Source organism: Taurulus bubalis (assembly GCF_910589615.1).
Source record: "Taurulus bubalis genome assembly, chromosome: 5".
NCBI classification, from domain to species: Eukaryota; Metazoa; Chordata; class Actinopteri; order Perciformes; family Cottidae; genus Taurulus; species Taurulus bubalis.
The window spans coordinates 6,561,007-6,587,685 of NC_136593.1; the positions used below are offsets into that span (position 1 = coordinate 6,561,007).

At 44.3% G+C, this 26,679-nt stretch overlaps 1 protein-coding gene across 1 annotated transcript in view; it reads left to right on the forward strand.

Moving 5' to 3' along the window:
- Positions 1–2,016: 2,016 nt before the first annotated feature.
- LOC306736575 (plexin-A2-like) overlaps positions 2,017–26,679 on the forward strand; it is a gene marked incomplete at both ends in the record, with an annotated part of 60,306 nt that continues 35,643 nt past the window's right edge. The window contains 3 exons of the mRNA XM_079218222.1: positions 2,017–3,240; positions 6,819–7,001; positions 18,498–18,632. Of these exons, the coding sequence (XP_079074348.1) occupies positions 2,017–3,240; positions 6,819–7,001; positions 18,498–18,632 (1,542 nt within the window). The remainder of the gene's footprint in view (positions 3,241–6,818; positions 7,002–18,497; positions 18,633–26,679) is intronic.

The window sequence follows — 26,679 nt, forward strand, 5'->3', positions numbered from 1 at the left end:
GTTCTCCACATAAAAAGGACAAATGATAGAATATCATGGTTACATCAACGCAGAAACTGGTTCAGGGACTCATCAGCTTGCAAAGTAGATGATTTGAGGGATTCTCAGAAGGAATTAGCTTGACACCATTTTTGCCCAAAATAAAGAAGCTGTAAATATCACAGCCAGATCTCAGCTTTCTGAGAACCAATAACAGCAAACGCTGTTTTTTTTGTGTCCAGTTCGGGGAAAAAAGTGGAAAAGAAGTCATCTAACATTTCAAGCGGCATTAGATAAAGACAGAGATAAGCAGAGTGTGACTCACATTGGTCTGAGTAAATGTCACATATTACAATTAAAGGAAAGCCTCACATTGGTCTCAGTAAATGTCATGTATTACAATTAAAGGAAAGCAAGCACCAAACTTCAGGTTCAGATTCAGCCACACAGTGTGTGTCAGATGTTGCTCTTTGGTGGCCAATTACCGGGGAGAGTTGCTCACACTGAGCTCGCCAAATTGAGCAGAGTAGGTCGAGACACTGGAGTGACTTCTCCCGCGGTGTAAAGCGTGGCGGGGACAGATGGACAGGAGGTGCCGGAGTGGAGCTGGAGTCGGCCCAGCCGGCTCAGTGTCGCTCCATCCGCTCCATCCCTGGCCCCCTCTCAACTCAGCCGGAAGTCCTGATCGTCAGCCAACGGAGAGCACCCACCGCATCATGACCCCGGCATTAGGATCTGACACGGCTGTCTTCATTTAACCTTTACTTATACCGGGAAGTCTCACTGAGCAAACACCCTGTTTACGTTAGCGGCAGCCAAAAGAAGACATTGAGCTTTTGGCAGGATATCTTTAGGAAGCGTTTCACTGAAGGGGTTTGAATCATGTAAAAAAGTATTATTAGAGGAGTGTGCATGGGCTGCTGGGGAGATAGAAACAGCCTTCAGGAGCCATGTTGGAGAAGCTTCTGGTGACACACAGACAGGATTTAGGGTGAGGTGTCTTTAAGTTACGGCCCCTCCTTCCACGCAGGCAGGTTTACGACTCCATTAATGGACTACGATGAAGTAACCGTATACCTGACGCCAATTTTATCTACGCCGCTTGTGTTGCCTTCACTAATCATCTGTCTTTATTTTGAGATAAAAAACCCTTTTAACATGTTTTTTTTTTCATTAGCGTATTCTCTCTCATGTCATATGAGATTGCATCAAACTAAAATGCACAATAGTTATGACAGGGTGGAAAAAAACAGTTAACACATCAAATGTCCTTTCCCATGTTTTCTAACTCATCCATCCGCCGGTCCATCGCCTGTTTTAGGGACATTGTTTGTCCCCTTGGAAATATCTACATAAAATATGCTAATGAAATTAAACATGGAAGTGCGAGGTTTGATGCTGCCTGGCTCTGAATCTCTAATGACTCCCTGCCATCCCGAGAAAAAGCCTGATTAATTTAGGAATGTCGGCCGCAGTGGAGAGTGATTAATTCCTCCTGGATTCAACCATTTAAACGAACAAGGCAGAGGGGAAAAAGGAAAACAGGGAGCCTAAAATATGGAGACATAATTAATACATTTGGATCATTAAATTAGCCACCCAAACAGAGGGAATGCACAGCTACGCCGTGTCATTGCTTTGTTCAAACAATAGGCCACGGTTAGTTCTCTCGCACAGACAGGCGAATATAATGAGCCCCCCCGCTGTATACGGGGGATATTGGACCATCTCTGGGGCGAGTAAATATGAGCAGACAGTTTGAACAAATGACTACTTGTTCCTTTGATGTCTCATTTGTCTTACTAAGCAGAGATCGAGGGGAAAACAAGCACATATAGGTCTAGGTTTGTGGAGCATCTAATGATGCCCTGAAAGCAGTTGTTCCACTCTCGAAAGAATCAAGGAGTTTAAAACAAACCTCTTTATTTTCTCTTTCAGAATGATGTGAAGAGGACGAGACGGCACTTCAGCACACGATCTCAGGTGTTTTATCGGACCTCTGTATTTTATTTTATTTTTTTTTGGAGTCACGTGGGGATGGGAACGTGTTTGGATAAAGGATGGACTTACTGCGGCCTCACTAAAGGTCACCGTCCTCCAAGGGTCATGTCATGGCCCCTGGCCCTGTGGCTCTTGACTCTAATCTCTGTGAATCAAGGCACGACTGTTGGAAACACTCTGAGCACCTTCCAATCAGAGAGGAAGGAGTGGTCGCTGAACCACCTGACTGTGCATCAGTCCACCGGGGCGCTGTACATCGGCGCCGTCAACCGAATCTACAAGTTGTCGGCCAACCTCACCCTCCTGGTGTCCCACGACACGGGGCCAGAGTACGACAACAAAGCGTGTTACCCTCCCCTGATTGTCCAGCCCTGCTCTGAGCCTCTGGCCTCGACTGACAACGTGAACAAACTGTTGCTCATCGACTACTCGCACAACCGGCTGCTGGCCTGCGGGAGTCTCTACCAGGGCGTTTGCAAGCTGATGAGGCTGGATGACTTGTTCATCCTGGTGGAGCCCACGCACAAGAAGGAGCATTACCTGTCCAGTGACAACCAGACGGGGACGATGTACGGGGTCGTCGTGCCCTCGCAGGGTCAGGATGCCACTCTGTACATCGGCGCGGCCGTCGGTGGCAAACAGGACTACTTCCCGACTATCTCCAGCCGCAAGCTGCCTCGCGACCCCGAATCCTCCGCCATGCTGGACTACGAGCTTCACACCGACTTTGTTTCCTCTCTTATTAAAATCCCCTCGGACACGCTCGCTCTCGTCCCACACTTTGACATCTACTACATCTACGGCTTCGCCAGCGGCAGCTTCGTCTACTTCTTGACGGTCCAGCCGGAGACGCCGGAGAACGGGATGCCCGCCGGCGGCTCCCCCGGCGACCTGTTCTACACCTCTCGCATCATCCGCCTGTGCAAAGGAGACAAGAAGTTCCACTCGTACGTGTCGCTTCCTGTGGGCTGCGTGCACAAAGGCGAGGAGTACCGTCTGCTGCAGGCGGCGTACCTGTCCAAGGCCGGAAGGGTCCTGGCAAAGTCGCTCAACATCAGCGCCCAGGACGACGTGCTCTTCGGCGTGTTCTCCAAGGGACAGAAGCAGTGCCACGACCCTCCGGATCACTCCGCTCTGTGCGTCTTCACCATCCAGGACATCAACACGCGCATCAAGGAGCGGCTGCAGTCCTGCTACCAGGGAGAGGGAAACCTGGAGCTGCACTGGCTGCTGGGAAAAGACGTGCAGTGCACCAAGGCGGTAGGTGGACCTTTTGATTTTGCCTCTCATAAGTAACCCAAAAAATTATCCACTGCAACTAAAACTGCAACTAAACTGCACTCTCAATTATGTTTTGAGGGAAACTTATTTTCTCCCAGTTTGCGGTTGAAGTTTTGAACAGTTTTTTTTCCGTAAAACTTCATGATTTGGCTTCAAATAATAATTTGTTACGTTATTTAAATTCCAGACTTAATTGACAATTATCTCACGATTACTTTTGATTTCACATGGGACACGAACAGTGGTCTCCTGGGTGAAAGTCCAGTGTGTGTTCAACCTCCTTGACTTCCTCCATGCACGGGAGTTCAATTCAATTCAGTTTATTTTGTATAGCCCAACATCACAAATACAAATTTGCCTCGGAGGGCTTTACAATCTGTACACATGACATCCCTGTCCCGGGACCTCACATCGGATCAGGAAAAACTCCCCCAATAAAGATAGTAAAAACCCTTTCACAGGGAAAAAAGGGGAAGAAACCTGAGGGAGAGCAACAGAGGAGGATCCCTTTCCCCGGATGGACAGAAGCAATAGATGTCATGTGGCCAGAATGAATAACTGTGTTCATGATACGTAAGAAACAAACGTAATATACGTTTCCCTCAAAATCGTAATTATCAATGCAGTTTTGTTGGTTGAGAATGCCACTTTACGGACACCAGACTGCCTAAAACACACACATATTTAGACCAACTGTGAAACATGCATGGTGGTGAGCAGCCTTGTTATACAATGTTACTGTAAGGTGGCTCTTTCATAATCCACAACCACGATTGAAGCATAAATAGCTGTCAGGCAGACAGCCAGAGCTGCGCTGGAGACACCATTCAGGTTTTCAGGATCCCGCGAGAGCAGAAGAGCTGGAGGAGATTAATTCCACAACGCTAATCAGTGGAGTTTTGTATGGAGCTTTGATTTCATTCAGGGGTTTGGGCACTGGCTCCTGCCTTCTTCTTCTCCTCCCCTTCTCCTCCTCCTCTTCTTCTCCTCCCCTTTCTCTCCCTCACTCCCCCCCCCCCCTGCGCCCACTTCCTTCTTCTCTTGTCGCTGTCAGCAGTATTTGAACCCTCTGAGACCTGTTCTTGATCTTGAGAAAAGGGCTTTCTTGTAAATGTCCAAGTCGGTTTCTTTTGTGAAAGCTATAATTCTGCATAATGAGCGGCTTTCATGGCAACAAGTTGAAAGCGAACCATTAAAAACAATGATATTCAACACATCCATTGCTCCGGTTGTTCAAAACGTGTACTTTGATTCCACCATGCCGTCAAACAAATAAAATGTATTCATAAAAGCAACTGAAGGGAGGACAGAGACACATAGTAATACAATAATTAACTCCCACTGCACAGTTAACCAAAGGGCTTTGCATCTAAAATGGACTGGAAATGAAACGCGGCGGTTCGGCTTTGTTAAGAAGTCATTAGATACTCTGTTTCTTTGGTTACATGATTAGTCAATCAGTGAAAGATCAACAGCCAAGTGCATCTAGAAATGCACTGATGACGCTTTTCAATGCCGATACTCATTTCACTTTCATTTCATTGGCAGGACTATGATCACATGGCGTGGAGAACAAACGTACAATAGAAGGCACCTACTTTACAAAAAGCTTTTGGCTTATTTGATTGTAATACACAAATAATTTAAACATGTAGGCAGTCCATATAATACATAAGGGAATAACTCTCTCGAAAAATTAATTCAAGCAAAATCTGATACTCGTCTCCGAAGCCCCCCTCTGGTTTCTATCCAACTCTTTATATCTTCCAATGACTTTAGGAATTCTGGTTACAAATAAAAAAAAGTGACAAATAGTCGGTTTTCATACAAGAGATACTTCTTCAAGTTAAATTCTGCATAAATATCACACGGTGTCATACTTCTTACCTCAATTAGCCACGTTAGCATGAACTGATGTCTCAGCCTCTGTTCAACAGTAAGTTTCAACCACTTGATGTTGTTGCACTTTTGTGTCATCCATTAACCTGCAAGACCTATACCGACGCATAGTTCATTTACCTTTTTTCAGCCTCCCCAGTGGCCAATAATTATCTTTTCAACTGTGACACAGTGGGCATCTTCCCAGCTCCACATAGACATTATTGCAGGTTGTCACTTTAACTTTTAATGTATACTTATGATAGTGAGGGGAAGTTTCTCCCAATATACTGTGTATACACTATCTAAAGGGTGAATCAAATGTTCTACATTTACAAAATGATCGACAAACATTGCATGGCAGGCTTGCTAATGCTGCTCCTTAGATGAACCATTATGATTCACAATAATGGTTTCATTCTGCTGCTTCACTGACGCTTGTTACTGGAAATTTTAGACTCCAAGAAAGTTACAAAGTGCCGACGTCACCATCTGCTAAATACTGGGGGAACAAGACAAAACAGCAACGCAAGTGAGGCTGTATTTAGTCACAGGGTTGCTTTAAGCTAAATGCTCATTCAGGCATAATGTCCATCTTAGTTTAGAGTGTTAGCATGAGGGGAAAAAATCGAAAGGAATTTGCTCGTATTAATATATTGAATTGTATTAATAAGATATCTTATTATGTCAAAGTGTTGGAATACATGTTAAATATTAACTGCAAAGTAGTAATGCGTGATACCTTTTTTGCATTGAATCATACTGGGATGTTTGTTGAAATTGATTAGATGGCCCTAACAAAAAAATTCGCAGTCAATAGAAACAAATTCAAATGTTAAAACAAATGACAAATATTCACAGATCCTGACGATACTTAATCTCAAAAGGGAGGACTTGAACGCTTGCATACTAGAAGGAAACGGCTTATTAAGGGTGTGAAGTTTGTTTGCGCTGCGTTCTCTTCACTGATCACATTCAGTAAAGCTGAGGCGCGTTGCTTGATGAAAGAAAAACAACAGCAAAGCCTAATATGCACGAGAAGCCGAGGACGTGAAATAAGAAATTAGCTGCCCTAAAAAGGTAGATTCATACACTGAGTGACAGGCAATTAGCGATAGTTTGAGGTGCGTGTTTGTAGATGTAACAGGACTGCAGAGCACGCGTCTCTCTTTGATGCCCAATCAAAAGCTGACACCTCTTGTGCTGCGTCTTTGTGTGATGTCAGATCAAGTGATCTCAAAATCACAGAAACCGGCGCAAAATACACAGCGTTCCTCGTGTTTGCCATCAGCAATTAGTCTGCTGTTGATAAACGCGGCAGCCCGAAACCCCCCTTTTGAAGTAATCGTTTTTTTAACCCGGAAAATTGTGCACTTAATGCATGCGGGGCTTGCCACAGGTCAGTTTGAGTTCTCCTCTTGTATTTGTATGTGTCTGCAGTGATCTCAGTCACTTTTCTGGCTCCCACTTACGCTCTTCCCTCTCTCTCTCGCTCTTGTTATCCCCACCTCCCCCTCCTTACATCTGTCAACTTCACTCCTCTTTCTGCTCGCCCTTTCTCCTTTTTCTATCCCTCCCTCCTCAAAACCCCCCCCCATCTTTCTGCTTTCGTACTCTTATTACCTTCTTCATCTTCACCCCAAACGCTCATCTCTCCATCCCTCCCTCTCTTCACGCAGCCTGTTCCCATCGATGATCACTTCTGTGGCCTGGATATAAACCAGCCCCTGGGCGGCTCCCAGCTGGTGTCGGGTCGGACGGTGTACACGGAGAGCAGGGACAGGCTGACCTCCGTCACCTCTTACGTCTATAATGGACACAGTGTGATCTTCCTGGGGACCAGGAGTGGACGGCTGAAGAAGGTGAGAGCAGCAACTGTCGAGCAAAATGGGCTCGTTCTGCCCTTTTTTTTTTTTACTCACGAATACAGGATCGTCTGGTTGTTTACTGAGATGCAACCAGATGACAAATAACACCACTCCATCCACAGAAAACAGTAATGATTTCTTGAGGCTGTTGTCGATGACCCATTGGCCTCTCCGTCTCTTCTCAGTGTTATCTTCTGGTTTCAGTTTTTAACCAATGCAAAACGTAACCTGATCCCAGAGCTCACAATCAAACCAAATTGATGCTCTGCACATTTACTGCTATTTCCAGCAGTTGGCTTAACAATCAATCAATCAGAGGTTGGCGGGATTAAAAATGGGGAAACTAGCGAGCTACATCGATGGAAATAAGCGACAGCAAAATGGCTAAAACGTGTGGATGAGATTGATGAAGCGGTACAAGTTGAATCCATCTCAAGCATCAAGTCCAGGCACAGAAATAACAACTCTTAAATTGACACATTTCGATGATGAATATGAAAAATGTTCCTTGCCAACAAAATGATGAGATTTCTGTGAACCTCATTTAACTTTAACATGCTAAAACACATCATTTAAAGTGCCCTACATATCTTATATATCACAGTTCAGATCACGAACGAGGTATGAACAAATAAAACAATTTTAATCCAAAATAATGATTGCCGAAGGACTGAAAGCAAAACCTTGAAAAAACTAAATAATAATATTATTGAACTTTAACAAAGCTCCTGAAGAGCCCCAGAAGACCTCGGTTTTCATGGTCTGAGTTGCGCTCACCATGACTAATTAACGGATTAACTGATTGGTGGAAATGTCCCTTTAATGTCTTACATCACTCTAAAGGTTTCTGCCTCCCAACTCAATATTACATCATTCATCAGTCGTCCGTGAGAAATACACCACAGAGTTTCATCTCCCACCGCTGTTTTTCTACATCTCACCGCTGTGGCACATTTATGCAACAATGATCTTTAATACATTAACACTAATTAATGCAATAATATGATCAATTAATGGCCTAATTAGCACAACGGGTTGCGCCTAATATATCATGGTGATTATGTAGGGCATTATGCAGATGAACAAAGGTGCGGTAATCGTGCAGCGCGACATCTTCAGCCTCTGGACAGATTGATGTAAATTCCCGCCCATGGCTACTTGAGCCACAACTGAAGTGTGATGCCGGTTCCTTCAAGTCCTTTTGTATCAGCGGCAGGAAATCGACTTTGTGACTTTGGTTTAACACTGTCCTGGTGGATTTTGGTTTAATAGCGTTTAGCCGTAGAAAGTAATAATAGGACCACTTCACTGATTTTGAACATTTTCTCTGTGTACTTGACAGGGATTTTTATATTTATTTACTAACACAGTTGGATGTGTGAGTGTTTTGTCTGTGTTACTCTAAATTACTCCCCTCAATCTAAAAGTCTGAAATAACAGGAACAGTGATGTTGGCCTTTGAAATACAGATTAAAGTCTTGTTATTTTCTAAATCTATCTTTTGTTTTGTTAGTTTCTTTTTCCTGTTTTCAAGGCTTCAAAGTTTGGCTTAATCCTTCCTTTGTTTAAAGGATACATTTTGTAATATCCTACATTTTCTTTGTTGTCAACAAATCCAATAAAAAAGCCAAAAAAACAACAAAGTATTTGCATGTTGCACATTCTGCATGCGTAACCCTGATACATCTGATTCCTCTATCTAACACCTCCATTGTTGTCCAGAGACTATTGCAAACACAGCAGTGAGCCACTGGATGACATCTTATGAATATGGGCTGTAGTTTATTTTGAGTCACCCCACACACACGGTTCTGCTGCTGTAAACACTCACTAAGACACCAAATCTCCAGCAGAAAATAGGCCGCAACAGATTTACCTTTTATTTCCATCTCGCTAAAAACAACATTTGCGCAGCTGTTTTAGGAACTTAGCTTTATCCTTTAAATATATACATGTGACCTGTTTTTAAAGTCAGATGGGACAAAAGAGGATGAGTGCCACAGACAGACTGGTTAATTCTGACATCATTAAGAGATTGACCAAAGTATTGTTGGTTTTGATCTTTTGGTTCAAATATACAATATCGGCAGCCTTCTCCTTTTTAAAGTCTAAATTTAGTATTCCTTTAGTATTAGGTTTCTGCTGCTCTGCCAGGCTTGCATCATCAAGTGAAGGGATTTCTTATTAATACAGAATACTGACAAGTATGTGATTGACAGGAACTAGTTCAAACGTCATCCGACCACGTCTGAAGACAAATGTGTTTATAACTGTTCTGAAATGACCGGAGCTGTCAGAGAGGGGCAAGATAATGGTGCACACTTTCAGACTCCGTCTCACCTTAATCAAAGTCTTAATACATGAAAGAGTTGAGTGAAGAAGGAAAAAAAGAGAGAAGCTCAAATCCTGATGATAAAACGTGTTCATAATCCTTTTGACAAACAATTAAAATTGTCCAAAACCGTTGTCGGCTGGTGCTGGACCAAAAGTAGACAGCAATGGAAATATAAATAAATATAAAGTGTCCAAACATTGTAGCTATCCTCACTGCATTTAATTAGCACATTCACAAGTGATGTTTCGCGCTAATGCTCTTCTTCAGACTTCATTAATGATTCATCTGCCAATTATTTTCTGAATTGACTAATCAATATGACTATAAAAGGTCAGAAAATAGTGAAAGAATGTACCCAAGAATGTTTAAAAAAAATTGTTACAACTATCCAAAACCCAAAGCCATCACTCTACTGTACTGTACTTTAAGCAACACAACTTCTTGCTGAGGCTCAGGAAAAGATCTTGGTTCTGGTTAAAGTAACTTCGGGAGTAGAAGTTCTGTGGCAAACCACTTCCTGGTTTCACGCGGTACATGAACAGCGGTCTCCTGGGTGAAAGTCCAATGTTTTTCCTATCCAGTCTGACCTCTTCTCTACGTGTACTTTGTTGCTCTTTAAACGTATTGATTCACAATTATATGGATTATGTACGAATTGCTTTTGTCAGATCTTTATTTGATTTATTTATTTTGCACAATTCAAACAATAAAACAAAAAATCATAACAGAAAATGTATATCACAGTGCAGGAAGAGACAAAAAGCCAACTAGGCTTATTTGAAGCCTCCACCTATATAATATTTAAAATTTTACAAAAATACAAACATAAATTGAATATATGTATGTATTACTTTTTGTAGGTAGCAGTGTATGAGAGCAGCGTCTGGAAGCGGTTCAACAACCTGACAAGCACTTAGTTTAAATATACTGACCCCTTGAGTTAGGTATGGCAAACCTAACTATGACGCATCGAGGTAGGTTGTAAGTAACCACTTTGGCACGATGGGGTCAGATGTACAGAAAGCAGCCATCTATAGGAATGTTTCATCCACTCAGATCTTTCCAAGGGATCTTTTCTCCCACCGCTGTAGGATCCTTCCACCCAGCCCACAGGCATAAGATGACCTCTTTTCGAGAGGTTCGTGAAGTTGATTTAGCTCATTGTCCATCATGTTCCATTTCGAATGCATACTGTAATGATATATTATCATGAAGCGCCGATAAGGCTCCTCCTTCTGATCTAACCGGATTGACTTGGTAGCACCCGTGGGCGCTGCTTACTGCGCAGTTGTTAAGGCACGCGGCTGACTGAGGAAATGTATGAGAGGACTGTTGTGACATTAGCCTGGAGGCCTCAGTCTTATGAGGAGCAATCTGTCTGACACACACAACACACACACACATACGTACGCACACACACACGTGTCCAGACCGGGAGCACAGATATGCATCACTGCAGCTCTTTCATTGGATGAGCCATCGGAGACAAAAAGATAGCCTCAGAGAGAGAGAGAGAGAGAGGGAGAGAGAGAGTATAGAGACAGACAGTGCGAGACAAAGACCGGCAAAGAAAAAAAAGGGAGAAACAAGAGACAGATGTAAAATTACTGAGATATAAAGTAAGAAAAAGAAACAGATTTAAGAAGAAGGTAGACCAAGACTTTTTTTTTTGTGCATGTGTTCAGGAAGTGAGCAGCAAGTTTGGGTTAGGAGCGCGAGGAATCCATCATTACCGCTTTAAGTGCAGAGCGTCGAAAGGCCAGAGATTGTCATTACACTGACAGAATGAACGGCCATGATTCAGACTCCCAGGAGCCTCCCAGGAGCGCGGGGTCACCTCGCGGGTCCTATTCCATCACCCCCAAATGGACAGGCTGAGTGGAAACGGGGCATGACAATAAATGGCATCAGCGGATCTCTCCGGCAGCAGGGCCATCGCAAAGGTCAAGCCTGCCACAGGAAGGGTGTAACCGGGGTGAAAGGTCACAGGGATAGCCGGCAGTCTCCCTATCCGGGCTCCGTGCAGCATATGGATGAGTCCGTCATCGTCTATCAATAGTCCAGAAATACAACAGGACATTTCTGTCATCACCTGCCACAGATGTGTTGCCTTAGGTGGTTGATTTTAGCTGAGTAATGTAACCCTGCGGGTAACCGAGCTGAATACAAAAAAGGGGCTTTCACACTTTGCATGACGTTCACTAATGAGGTGAATCCAGGTAAAAGCCATTATCTCTATCTCTCACGATCCTTATTGTAATCTATTTAGGTCTCACAGCAGGAGGCATTGACAGATGCAACTTTCAGTGGCACCGTTTCTACGTGCTAGTGGGCACAAGATTAGCATTTCAGTCAGTACAATTAACAGTACAGTCACATCAAGGTTGTGACCATTTGTTGCAACAATAATGAGTTTGGTGACTCTCTGCTCAGGTGATGCTCCAAAACAAATGTGAGCAAGCTCAAGAAGGACTGCATGCACAAACTAATCTTTAACGCCAAATCCATGGGATTGGATTTGTTTTTGGACAGGTGAAAACCCCCTGAAGGGGCCGCGACCTTCGCGGAGGCGTCAAGCATAAATTAGGCTTTAGACTGTCAAAGCAACTCCCATTTAAAAAAGTGTGCGATGGTCCGCGTGCAGCAGACGGGAGGGGGTGTCGGACGGGTTAAACAAACACAGGACTTTCACCCAGGAGACTGCTGTTTGTGTCCCGTGTGAGGCTAAAAGTGAACAGGGAGTTATTTGGTTGCGTCAGCCGCTATAATCACATGAGTTGTGCTTCACTGTGTCGTCACTTGAGTTGTGCGTCACCTCTGTAGTCACATGAGTTGTTAGTCAGTTAAGTAAACAACAACCACAATCTTTCCAAACCCTCACAAAGTAGATTTTCCTAGTAGAAACCTAAGTTCCTGTGAAGACGGAAGTTTATTTTTGCACGACGCCGCCGGCGCGTCCAAACTGGAAGCGAGAGTTTGTGGATAATGTAGACAAAAGTATTAGGTACATGCATGGCTTAGATACATACAATACAAATATTTGTATCATTCACCTCCAAAAAACTACAAGACTACAAACCCATTTCCCCAGGTTTCATACTTTATTGCACTTGAAGGAGGACAGCATATGTTTGTGTCTGTGATGCTGTATCCTAGCAAGTAAGTAAGCAGCAGACACAGTGCAGAATGACATTATGCTTGTACTTACCCTGTGGCAGCTTCAAACACATAACTGGTGTTGAGCGGAATTGATTTTTCGGAGGAAATGTTTCCGCAGAGCACAGTAATACTTGTACTTGGACTACAATGGCATACAGAGTGCGACCGGATGCCTCCCTGAGAATCGCGACTGTATTAAGACGTGTGCATCCCATTTCAGAAGGGCATCAATGATGTCATACCTGCCACTGAGCGACTGCAGTATTATTTTAATTCACGATTAAACCCTTTCATGTTTAAAGAGTTCACCGTAGGTAGACAACACTCGGGGGCTGGGAAACGGATCCTTGAACTGAAGCGTCACAAATCTGATCCCTGCAGCTGCCTGCGAGCCGCCGATGCCTTCACTGCTCAGTGATCGCAGGAGCATTAGCTCAGAGCTGGTTAATATCATTTGAAGGATGCCCACGCTGTAATATGCACATTTACCTCAGTTGCTGCAGCTAGTCGGCGGCAGTATTTCACTAGAAATGGTTGGAAATGTTAAAGCTTCAGTCAAATACTCTCATGTGCAAATAGTGGACCCATTAATGTCTAACTGAGAGTTGACCGGGTGGGGAAATTCTCCAGCGCACGGCTAAATGACTTGGACTTTTCAAAGTCACGGCTTCCAAACAGGGGCCGGGAAGAGGGGATCTGGTGATTGAAATCATTAGAATAGAGTTTCAGACGAGGGGCGCGGGCTGAATAGGTGTGTTTGAGGCTAAATTGAAAGGATTTTCATCACCGCATGAATGGAGCCGGACCCGAGGGTGAAAGTCTTCCGAGCGGATCGCCATTAGATGTCTCGCTGCTGCTGAAATAGTAAATGCTATAAAGACAGGCAATTTTGTGATAACACATATAACAGGTGTCTATTGCTGTGCTATTTCCTGACTGTAGTTTAATTTAGCAGCTCCCCCTCTCTCCAACTCTCCCCGTCCTCTCTGTGCTTTCATTCCTTCCCCGGCTCAGTCACACAAATGGCAGCACACAAGAGGACTGAGACTGCATTGCGGTCAGTGAAATGAAAAACATACGGGTGCCATGAATTGTTCCACTGTCCACCCTCCCACCGCTTTTGTTAGTGGGAACCAGAAGAAAAAAACACAATGGGAATGATTGGAGAGACCGGGGGCGTACGGAGGAGGACAGGAAAGAGGGAACAGGAAACCGTGTCCTCGAGGAGAGAGAAAAGACGTGAACATGCAGAGACTGAGAGGAGACTGTGGTTAAGTTGTAGAAATTGTGGTATGAAGACTTGGACGCTCGCCATGCAGCTGAAGGTTGAGGCGAAACTGAAAATAACGGCCCCTGCAACTGGAAGGCTTTTCACAATAACCCTAAAGAAAACACAACAAAACCCTGCACACGCACACGCTCACACGCCATGACCTCTCCTTCCAGCCCAGTTGGTAATCCCGTTTAGGTTGGGGCACTTGCTAACATAAAGCACATCTCGTGGGCCGGGATCAATACGCCTCTCTTTGTGACTGTAGCTAATGTGATGGCTGAATGATTAGTCCTTGCCCTGTAATACACATCCCCACCCTCGTGGCCCCGCCTCTCCGCCGAACGCTCTTCGTTTTTTTTTCAGCAGCCGCCGCATCCCAGCTCTTTCCCGAGCGCCGTCTCATTAGCATTCACAGAGCCGTGATGGTTATGTGGGCTAATCAATGCCCCGCGCTCTCCTCGGCTGTCATCCTCGATTGGACCATATGCACGGCCACTCAACCCTAAAAGGTGGCCAGTTGTCTGGCCCTTATGTTGCTTCGCATGGCCCGTGTTGATCCAGTGCCAAAATCTGTCTCACAGTCTGTGCACGTCCACTTTAGACCTAGTCTTGCGTGTGTTTTCACTCTGTGGCCCCTCTGTCCCGCTGCAATGGAAGATTTATCCGTGGTCTCCTGCCAGATTGCGACTTATTTACTTTTTGGTGGGTTACAATACATCTCATCAAATCCGATGTTTACATGCAGGACGAGTCACTTATTTCCAGCTAAATGTCACGTAAAGGCCGAGGACGACAAGTTTTGTTTGTGGAATAAATTAAGCAGCATCGTTCGTGTTTGGACAGGCCGGCCTTCGGGGACAGATGAAACCTGGTCAGAGTGGCAGATTGAGAATGATCGGTTTAACAGAGAGCTGCCTGCCTCCTGGGTCATCATCCATATGTTTAGGTTAGACTGGCTGGCCACATATGGACACACTTTCTTTTTCTTTTCTTTTTTAGATTGGACAGCTATTACCACATAAACATAGCAATCATCTGCTTTACAAAGCTTCCCCATCTGCAGCGGAAAAGCAGTGGTTCAGACATTTACATGTATACTTCCTCTCAGCGCGAATAAAAATCATCGTCTGAAATGGATCGAAAAAAAAAAAAAATCAACCCCACGTGTAAATACTCACAGGAGAGACGTGCGGGTGAGTGTATATTGCTCGTGGCAGCTTTACAACAGAGCCAACCTGAGTTAAGCCAAGTGACAGTTGTTTTTTGTTTTCTTTGGCTCTCACAGGATGAGAGTGCAGCCGAGCATTTATGATGCAAACCCCCATAAAAAAAAAAAGGGAGGCTGTTTTCGTTCGGAGCACATGGGCTCATGTTGCATATCTGTTTGTGGAAGCCATACTAAGCCGGGTTGTTTATATCCATCGGCAGGTTCTGCGAAAAGGGAATTTCAGCAGCAGGAAGGATACCGCTGTTATTGGCTTAAATATTATTCATGGGTTAAATATATATCCTCGTCAGCTGTGAGACGCTGGGAAGAGAAAAAGAAATGGAGGAGCTCAGTGAGGTCATAGGAACATGTGGTATTAATGGCAAATCAGTTCTTCTCTTAGACGACACAGACCACACAAGGGGGAATCTGCCTGAATCTTAAAAAGGAGGTTCACTGAGGTTTTTTGGGAAGTATGCAGTTGTTCGTACTGACCTTAAAGCAATGTCCTAACTACTCCAATGAGACTGCATTCAAATCTAGCCACTTCCTGTATCTCAGGCGGATCAGGTTGCTTTTTTGATACACAAAAACAAAGAAGCGTTTTAGCAAGACGCTTAAGTATAACCAGCACGGTCGACGGCAGCTGATTTCGACACACGAGATCACACAGAAGGCGCTCTGAGCTCCTCTGGCAATGTGTCTGATCCCCGATCGACCGATTGATCTGCGTGCGAGGGAGCGCATAGTGGCATTTGTGTCTCGCTGTCGTCATGAATGGGATCCATCCACGTGACGGCGTTCATGGATTCTTCCATTGACAAGTGAGAACGGGGCCCTAATTCTGCACTACACGGATTGCCGCATTTTGGGTGTGTGTTCCTAAAACGCAATAATCCATGAGATGGCGTATTGATCCCAACAAGTGATCATGCACAGAATTTACAGCTGCAGATTGAATGAGAGCGGCAAGGGTGTTTGTGCGCGAGCGTGCGTGCGTCTTTGTTTGCGTGCCTGCGTGTGCGTAGACAAAGCGCGTGTGCGTGGCTTTGTGTGCCGCTTCCTACAAGCAGGCTCATTATAAAACCAATTAAACCCGCCTTACTCTCATTAGGGAGCTGTGGGGCTTAAGGAGAGATTGAGGACCTGTTGTGCTCCCAGAGGGCTTCTGTCTGGTCAGCCCTGCTTTAAATGATAAAAAAAAAACACTTTTAGAACCGCTGAAATCAAACACCGCGGATCGGTCACGACGGGTCAGTGTTTTGTCTGAGCTCATCCCTCAGTCCACCTCAGCATCTTCAACTAAAAGCACACACGGCTCAGTGTCTGTGCTTCTCTAGACTCCATATTTGTATTTATTTCTTAACATGGTTTCACCACAGAAACGCTGACATGCTCTGGTTTCAATCTAAGCTATTTATGAAATGAAGAGTGTGGGAAACAATAATGTAGACTGGCTCCATTGCTGTGTGGGATAGTGGTGTGAGGGAGAGGACGGATGGGAAATGGAGGAGGAGGAGGAAGAGAAGAAGGGGCACGAGAAAGAAACCAGACAATGAGCGCGAGGGAGAAAGAAGCTCAGCTCGGAGATAAATCTGTCTATGAAATGACTATTTTAAAAAGGACAGGCTTGTGCACGGTGTCGAGGTAATAACCGGCGAGAGGCACGGTATCCTCTTGTGATCTGGAATCAACAGACGATATCGTGTCACTATTGTGCTCATTACTTTGGTGTTTTTGTATGCAGAGGATGACGCCCCTCACTCCCAGTACAGCCCCCCCCCCCACCCCACACTAGTATGTGCCCTCCCTCCCACATAAACTAACACACACACACACACACACACACACACACACACACAATTTCTCCCTCCTTTTCTTCCTTCTTGTCTGTTGTCTGGCGGAGCTGACGGGTAGAGAGGCACAGCTGCCTGGAAGGTGGAGGCGTGATTGATTGATGAAGTTTTGGTGCCCAGGGGATCCAATCATGTAATCAGTTGGTATTGATTGACTGTCCCCATTGAGAGACGGCGGAGGCTCTGCCACCATGTGAGCGCCAGCCAGACCTGGCACGCATTCAAAATCTTATGCAGTCAAATTTGATTTGGGTGGCGAGGTCGCCTGAGTCTCGCTGGCGTGAAACACACTGCAGACGTTTCGCAAAACACATTTCAACAATTCTCTGCTCCAATTCTTCATTATCGTGCGTTTATTTCAATTATTGTGAGTGAGGAATTCATTCCGCTTTACTGTAATTGCATCACATGGTTAATGGAATTTAAATAAAGCTTCAACCTGTGTTTGCATAGCTAATGAGGATTTTATTTTTTCTCTTACTTTCCTGCTTTATTCAGAGTTTTCTCTCTCATTTCACATTTCTGACTTTTATTCCAAGTGTCACGTTATTGTTACCGTGTGATGCAATTCACATCATTGCCGCACCAATGGTGAAAGATGGGATTCACGAGTGCAAACGAAGGTATTTTTGTGAAATAAAAAAATGGAAGGAGCTCTGCCTTGTCGATGGTTATGCAATTTAAGACGATGAAAAGTTAAAACCCTTTCGGTATGTCGTGACTAACGGGTAGTTTTTTTTTATCAGCAATAACAAAAGGGCTTTCCAGCTCACTCACCGCTTCACATCTTCACAAACACTTTCACGTCCTCACACAGCTGCCTCTGGACAGCGCCAACATCAGTGCGCCACTTATTACAAAGACAGCCCCCGCTTATTTCGTCTGCTTCGCTGCAACCGCACGTCTTGTTTGTAGGCGGAGGCGGTGAAGAAGAGAACCGAGACCCCTTCACCAGTGGGCATTTTGTTCTCCGCGCTGGCATTTAATAAGCCCCGAAAGATTTCTGCCTCAAAGTCATTCCAAAGTCAAATTTAGGCTGAGCTCAAGTGAGCACGTTTTCAAAGTCTCGCTGTAACCTCGGGGGTGGACAACTGAGTGAGTAGCAGCAGATGTTTTCTGTGTACTCCTCTCAGTCTAAACTGCACAATGCACGCGCCATTCCTAGGTGACGTGAATGAATAATGAAGCGATTGCACTACAGTGCTCACCATCAGTCTGTCAAGTGTTGCTTCCAGTAAGAATTTGCACATTTTCAGTGATTTACTTCAGAGCACTTCTCACTCCGGCACAAATGAACAGGCTGTCATTTCACACAAACAGCTTCTCTGCAAATGAGCTAATGTTCCAACTGATCGCTGGAGAGGAGTTTTCAACTGATTAACGTCTATTTGTTGCGGAACAAAATGGAAATGTACAAGAGGACATGTTGTGACTGGAGAAATGGATTGACGCGTGTAAATAAGACATCTTTGAAATGTTCGGCATTGCAACAATCACCCAAATGTGAAACAAGTCACAAGAAAATGTACCAAAAAACATAAGCTAAACGTGAAAGTGGCTGTTTATCTCGTTTCTTTTAAAGCAGACAACAAATGTCAAAGTACTGTGACCATTTAATCACAGCTGGGTCTCCTCTCTGTATTTGCCTGTGCCTCTGCAGATCCGCGTGGACGGTCCTCTGGTGGGAGGAGTGCTGTACGAGACGGTGACCGTGATGAAGGATAGCAGCCCCATCCTCCGAGACATGGCCTTCTCCCTGGACAGGAACTCTCTCTATGTCATGTCTGACAATCAGGTGAGGAAAAGCCCTCATGTTGCTGCTGCTGTCGGGGGGGGGGAGGGCGGGTTGATGCAGCGAGCAGCGAGACCGTCCTTCAGCTGGAAGCCCACGAGTTCGTGGCCTCTGTGACAGCGAGCGGTCGCCATCGCTGACACATCCTTGAGCGAGAGAGACTGCGGCTCCAGTAGTTTTGACTTTGCATGCAAGAGAGGTTCCTTTTTTTTTTTTTGCCATTTGCGGGTGAAAATGTTACTAACAAACATGCAATATAATATAAACATGTGTTGTTTTTTTTTAGACGCACACTTTTTTTCTGAGGAGTTGATTGGATTTTGTTTAATTGCAAAATGATATGTTTGGCTTTTTTTCTTTTCTTGTGCCCAGATACCAGCGTTTCAGTTCGCCTCGTCAGCCTGTACAGCTGGGGAATTAGCAGTAAAAACAGTTTTCAATCAAAAACATGAATTCGTGTTGAACGATGAATTAATGCAATTTATTTGGAATCCGACCAGATGATTATCCCCAAAATCCAATGTGGCAACTTCCAAACACTCCCAAGCGGAGGGGATTGTTAAATGTGTGTGAGGGGACGGGCCGCTGTTCTAATTACTTATCCATGCGAATCGCCTTACAGTGCGTACATCTTTTGTACATGACACACACACACACACACACACACACACACACACACACACACACACACACACACACACACACACACACACACCATAGAAAACCATTAGCGGCTGCTTTTATTTATTTTTTCTGCATGGCTGCATACACCCCCCCGCCCCCCTCGTCTGCTCGTCACTTGGCCCGGCATCACAGAGGCGAGCAGTTGTTGTTGTTGTTGTTGGACGATATTCTCTGCGCTCATTGCAGATAAGAGTGAACAGTGGTAATCACTTTCAACTCCCATCAAGTGATTATTTTGGCGCAGCTGCATGGCACTGTGAAATGGGATTAGGTGTCAGTGCGGCCAAAAAAAAAGGAGCCCCCTATCGCTGCTCTCAGTTGTGTTCTGACTGCTGGAATGTATCGAGCTGGAGTCACAGGGCAGACAAGGCAAAGGGCTTTGGCGCAATTGCAGTTGTGTCCATTTTTTTATTTTGTTTTTGGCTCGAAAAACTCTTTTCTGGGAATCTTGAAAAACTGTCAGCGGAGCCGTAAAAAGCATCGAGTTGAACAAAAACAAGCGGCGGCCTCTGCAAAGCGAGGCGAGAGTGGAGACGGCATTGTGTTGGGGCGCCGTCGTCTAAAACAAATCGTGGCAGCTCCTCCTTCTGTGTGATGGACTGGAAGAGACAGAGCATCACTTATTGATGGGCTCCGGTCTTTCAAGGAGAGACACATGCTTCCTTCAAGGAGATGGCCGGCTCCTCGCTTCACTCTGCCTCCAGTGACACATAATAACCGAGCAACTACCAGACGCAGCGTGGCCACGCGTTTTCTCTCAATATTAGAAGAGCTTTGGCTTTGTAGCCCCGAGGAGCTCGGAGCAGAGCGAGGCCTTCCTCTCTCCCTCTCCCTCTCTCCCTCTCCCTCTTTGCTCAGCTTTCCCTTCCCATTTCCCTGTGAGGAATCCCCCAGAGGGAGGGCTTCACGCGCAGATCTCCCACATTTCTAGCAGATCCCAGGGATGAGAGATTTTCTGATTCCTGGGAGCCAAACAATACAGGAATGAGGTGGAATGAGGAGCGAGGCACAGACAGATTTGGCTGAGATCAGCCGACCCTCGTGGAATAACAATGAGCCTCTCTGTCTCCTGCCGAGTGAAACACGCAGGGTTAGCATGATGATGAAGAGTGAGGAGAGAAAAGAGGGGATCAGAGTGTGTGTGTGTGTGTGTGTGTGTGTGTGTGTGTGTGTGTGTGTGTGTGTGTGTGCGCGTGTGGATGCATGTGTTTGTGTCTGTGTCCGCAAAGCATCATTTGGGATCCATTATTGATATGAAGAAAAAAAAAGGAAAATAACTCTCTTCCCGGCAGTTAATCTTTTCTTCCTCCCTGCGTGCCTTTAGTTTGATCATTTCTAAGAATAGAAATGCTCGGTATCCAAACACACACTCACCTCACTGAATGTCACTCGTCTGTCTGTGAAATGATGGCGAAGGCTTTAAACCTTGGAGAAGAGGGGAAACCGCTGCAGGGTTTTTTGCAGGGCAATCTCCCATAGTGCCACTCTGTAAAATGTTAAATTAATGCACCCATCCACTTCTTTGTTTCTCTGCACCTCTGTCTGTCTGTCTGTCTGTCTCTCTGTCTGTCTCACCTGCATGTGAGTGTACTCTACAGCAGTAGTCCCCATTTTTTGTTAAATCTGACATATACCCCTACAGCTCAGATCCGACAAGCTCACTATCTACCAACATCATCAGTCGTGTTCCAGATGTGCTCAATTTCCATGGATTTCTAACTGGTTGTTGTGGGATTAATTAGGTTCAGTCAGGTTTACATTGTGCAATGTAAATATTGTATAGTGATCCTGTCTGTCTGGGTCAAATTGATTACGTCAAGCGGATTATTGTTGTTTCTCATGCAGATTACCATTTGATTGACATTTGTATATGTATCATATAAATATAAAGTAATGAGACAGATTGACTGAATTGTATTGATTGTTTCGAAACACAGTCGAGCTTCAACAACAGGTGTTTTTTTCCCCGTGAGCATTTGTTTTCCGTCTCCATCCCTGCGGCAGCCATAACATGGTAGCCTGGCACCAAATTTCACTGCTGCATGTCTTTTGCTCATTTTTGGCAGTTTGTCATAAACCTTGAGGAGACTAGTTTTTTTTTTCCGTTGCTCTGGTCCAGAAGCAGACAGGTTGCCACGAGGCAGAGTGGCATGGGAGCTGAGGAAAAGAACAAAGAATTACTGTAGATTCAAAAATGTTTTCCATGTGTTGTCATGTCTGAAAAAGACCCAAAGGGAACCCTTTAAGCGGACTATACGTGAAAACCAAATTATTTAAACAGCATTTGTAATGATTCCCTCCATATAAACGGTTGATAACTGTAATTGTGATCACTATAAACAATTTCCACTGCATTTCCTGGAATGGACATTACAACCATGTATCAACACTATTTCAACTTGCTAACTAGCCTTAATGAACTCCCACCAGATGTTGCTCAGGTGATATTTAACGCTGGTTGTTGGGAGGTGTGTCCTGTTGTAGCTGGTAGTTTACTGGTTATTGTGACAATATTAGCTTCACACCAATTTGTGTTTGCTGTACAGCTCTTAGCAGGCTTTGAGAAAGTTAAAGGGGATCTGTAATAAAGTGAAGCTACTGTCTCTATACCAATGATGGAAACAAAATATACAACTGAAAACTAACTTTTCTTGCTGTTACCCAAAAACAATCTATCTGAAAAATGCATTTTTTTTGGAGAATACAACATTTCTTGCAGAATTCTATTCGTTAAGGATACCCAATACATAATACAAAATAGTAAAAGAAGAAAAAGAAAAGCACAAAGTGCAGATAGCAGGTTTTCCCTCACTTTTCCTGGATCATTTTGCAGATAGGAGGTTTTGCACTTTGGCCATCGATATGACCAGATAACCCCTTGACCGTATGCTTCTAGTGATGGCTGAGGATTTGCCAGCGGCAGACAGAGGAGATAGGATGACAGGAGGGCAGGGGTCTATAAGCCTGCATGCTCATTTGACAACATTCGTAAAGTTCCAGTAAATCCGGATGAAAGTGTTAAAGCGATAGCGAGCCGATAAGATGATAAGATCGAGCATTAGTGTGAGGGCTTCCCAGATGTTGTGAAAAGATGAGGATTTTATAATTCCCAGAGCTGGAAAAGTGGACGTCATCCTCCGACTCTGCCGTGATTCACCGATCCACGCTTCACATTCAAAAAGGCAGCCAGACGGAGATTTCTCACTTCTTGGGCACGAATGGTTTTCGTTTGGTTTTCTGTGTTTGCTTTAATTAATCAGCTTCTTCTGGAGAAACGACCTCAGAGAAGACTAGACGAACAAAAGCTCGATGAGAAACACTGCTGATCATGAATGCTGTATGAAGCATCGACAGTATGAGCATGAAGTGAGGGCGAAGGCTTCATTCAGCAATCCACATGGAAGAAAGATGATAAAAGCACATTGTATATTCATTACACGAGAAGTGAAACTCATCTCCACAATGTGAACTTTTGATGAAAAACGTAGAAATGATTAAAAGTAGAAATGTCAACAGGACCAGATTGACTCCTGTGTGTCATTACATTTATAACATTTAATATATGGTGACGTTTTATAGTTTCATCTAGCCACTTGTTAGCAACCACCTTCTTTTTAGACACATAAAAAGGGGGATTTACTAATATCCCCCCTTTGTTCACTGTTAGCTCTGTCAGCACTGTTTGCTGCTAGCACCGTTAGCTGCTACTGCTAGCCACCGGCTCAGCCGTCGCCATGTTGAGAGCCGTGTGAAAGCGATCTTCTAATTATGGTTATTCTGTGACGTGTTAACTATGTAACCGATTCTAATTCACATGCCGAGCCGCTCTGCTTGTTGGACCTTGTGAGACGTAAAGCCTAAGGTCATGTCTTTTGATTTCATTTGGATTCAACACAGTGCGTTCCTGCTCGGGTCCGTTCCACTGAACATCAACTCTTATGTGCAGCGAGAGCTTCACATTTGATTCTTCGCGGGGAAGCAGGAAGCAGAAGATCCATAGCTCTCCCCTTGTAAAGGTCACGCTGCTTCACGGTCGCAGACCAACTTTGTTAGTTTAGACGAGCACCGGTCCGCAACAATTCATGGATTATGCCCACTGCGTCACATATGGACTTAGAACCACAGCCCCTCCTCTGCTGCAAAATCATTTTGCTAATGGAATGCACCTATTGGGTTTTGAACAGCAGGAGAGAGATAAAAAAAAAAGAGAAAGTTATTTCACAGGGAGCAGCAGATAATCCATTTTGCCAACGCAGACCTGAGAGAGCACCCACTTATGCTATCAGGAGCACCGGAGACACTCTAATCCATAATCCGCTCTTCATTTGTGATTACTTACATCAGGAAATTGCTTGCATCATACGTCCAGACCTTGAATAATAACAAAGTATAAAATAAGCGGGCACACGCTGCAGCTGAGTGCTGGGCTGCTGCTGCTGCCCGGCATGTTGAGCTCATGCCATACATACATTCCCACGAGGAGGTTGCAGCAGCAGTGGAGTGCGTGGCCGTCTGTCTGACTACGACTTTTTGCTTGTTTGATAGCAGCAAAAATAGCAGCATAAACCAATGTGGACTGGGAGATTTCATATAACGATAATGATACATATACAGCAGGTAAGATAAGTATTGAACACGTCACCATTTTTATCAGTAAATATATTTCTAAAGTTGCTGTTGACATGACATTTTCACCAGATGTTGGTAACAACCCACGTAATCCATGCATACAAAGAAAACCAAACAGATAAGTTCAGAAATTGAATTATGTCTAATAAAATGGTATGACACAGGGGAAAAGTATTGAACACGCTTCCTGAAATGTATTTAATACGTACAAGACGCCTCCTGTATGATAAACTAGTCCCATGCATTGCTCAGGTGTGATTTTGGCTCAAACAGTCTTCAAATCTTGAAGCTTCTGTGGGAAATCTGATCTTCAGCTCTTTCCATTGATTTTCTATTGGATTCCAGCCAGCTGATTGGCTGTCAATAGCACCTTTAGAAATATATTTACTGAGAAAAATGGTGACGTGTTAAATGCTATTTTTACCCACTGTAAATATTGCCTTTTTTTCTGGAAGTTCAATAAGCAAATATGAATTTATTATATGAAATAATAATGTAGATGACTTGTTTTTCTCATTTTTTCATTTAATTTAGAGCTTTAGTGCAAAATGAACATAACATTATCAAGTATATATATATATATATATATAAATCTGTATATGATTTCATCACGTTACGATTCCATTGAAACACATTACATTATCATATTGCATTATTCCAGTGTAATTGCTATAGCAGAGGTCCACGAGCTGTCATGCTTTAGTCGTGCAACAACATCCTTTGTCAAATGTTTCAAAGGAAAGTTAATAATAAGAATGCCTCTAAAAGAGCTGTGGTGTCATTTCATGTGTTTTCTGACATCTGAGGAACAAAATATCTGTTGGCAAAAAACCACAATGCTGCATGTTGCAAATTTGTGTCAGCTGCAAAAAGTACGAAAAAAGAGTTGTTTTCCTCTGAGAAAACTCCGGTGTGAGCAGTGATGAGGCTTCCTTGTGTTGCAAAATGGACAAAATGATGAAATGGGCTCTGGTCTCTCCTCATCACAACTGCTGATTATTTCATCAGGATGTTTTGGTTGAATGCCTTATCTCCATTCCATGGCGTTCTTTTTTTCCTTTGCTATTGTTGCTTTTGTCACACTAAAGGCCTTTACACACAACATTTTTGTTTTGGCCAGATTCATTCGTACGTCAGTATCTTTTTTTTGTCCTGAGAACTTTCAAACAGAATACAAATATCATATTATTGCATATGGTATTATAACCAAGATTGAGTTGCACCTCCATTAAAAAAAAGGTAATAAAACGACAACACGGAGGATCCGTATAGTCCGAACCGTGACGGCAAACTCCATTACGTCTACCTTAATAGAGGCAGAGCATACAAGAGCATGTGAGGGTTCTCAATACTTTTGTAGCCTCTAACTGAATGTCTGTGGTTTGAAGTTTCGTTTCTCTCCTGCTGCCCTTGGGTTAGGATTTGTACTTCCAGATATCTGCTTTATTCTCAGGTTTCAAGTAAAGGAGTCACATTGAAAATGCCGAAAGGCTTGAAAATAACCGTCTGATGTGGATCATTGTACACAACCAGTGGCGGCTGGTGACATTTTTTTGGCGGGGGGGTGAGGGGCCGCAGTTGGGCGGCGCGGTTTAAATAGCACTTAATAACACCTGAAGTGGCACCCCTCATTACACTGGTACCGTCATATGCCTGGCAGATGAGTTTACTTTTCTGCTCACCTGGGAGGATGGCAGCAAGGCGTTCTTTTAATGCCACGGCAATGGCCTCTGCTGTAGCTGACTGCAGAGGGATGAACTCAAAGAATCTTTCCTCCACATTAGCACCATGGATGTAGCGAAGCACAAGCACAAGTTGGGTTTTTGTGCTAATGTCCATGGTCTCATCTGCTTGGATCGATAGACAATCGCTGCTTTGAACTTCACTTATGATCTGTTCCCTCACAACAGACAGCATACAGTCAAGAAGCTCATTCTGGACTGTTTTGGATGTTCCCTTAAACACAGTCGCGCTCTGGAGATGCTCTTTCAGTGCACTGTCAAGTGAGGCGACGACGTCCACCAAGCCACAGAACATCCCTGGGTTATCAGAGTTCTCGCTCTCATCAGGACCACGCAGGGCCAACTCAAATGCACCACAGAACTTCACACAGTCCATTATTCCAAACAGGCTTAGCTTCATGCTGTTAGCTAGATGGCTGCGGCAAGATTCGTGTTTCTTACACTTCTCGGTGAAGTGCTTTAGATCCCTCATCCCCGTTGTAGTCCAGAGTGTTTCAGTCCCAGGACTTTGGAACAACAGACAGGGGAAACAAAAAAATGCATTACTCACTGAGCATCCAGCTAACTAGCTCCGGTTAGCATATCGGCTTGAGGAGAAGCTGCGAGTGTACGTCCTCCCGCGGTCAGTGTTTTGCTGCTGAATTTTTAAATCCGGACGTTCGGGTCCCAACTCTTTCAGCCTCTTCTTGTCAACATCTGATCGTCGGTTGAAAGGTGTTTCGCGTAGAGATACCACAGAGTTTTCAGTCGCCATACTGACATAATCAAAGTCTCTGCTAGCTATGTTCATCGCGTAGCTACGTGGGAGCTGTATAGGCTGTGAGGGAATGATAAAGGTCTCTGATTTGACGAATAGTCCAACCACGTTGCAATAAGAAACAATGTCATTGGCTAGGGCGCACTTTTGTGCGCTCTAGGATTCTCGTTTCATCCGCCAATGAGAAGCTGTCCTCGCCGTAACGCCCCTGAAATGTTTGCTCGCTTCCAAAGACTTC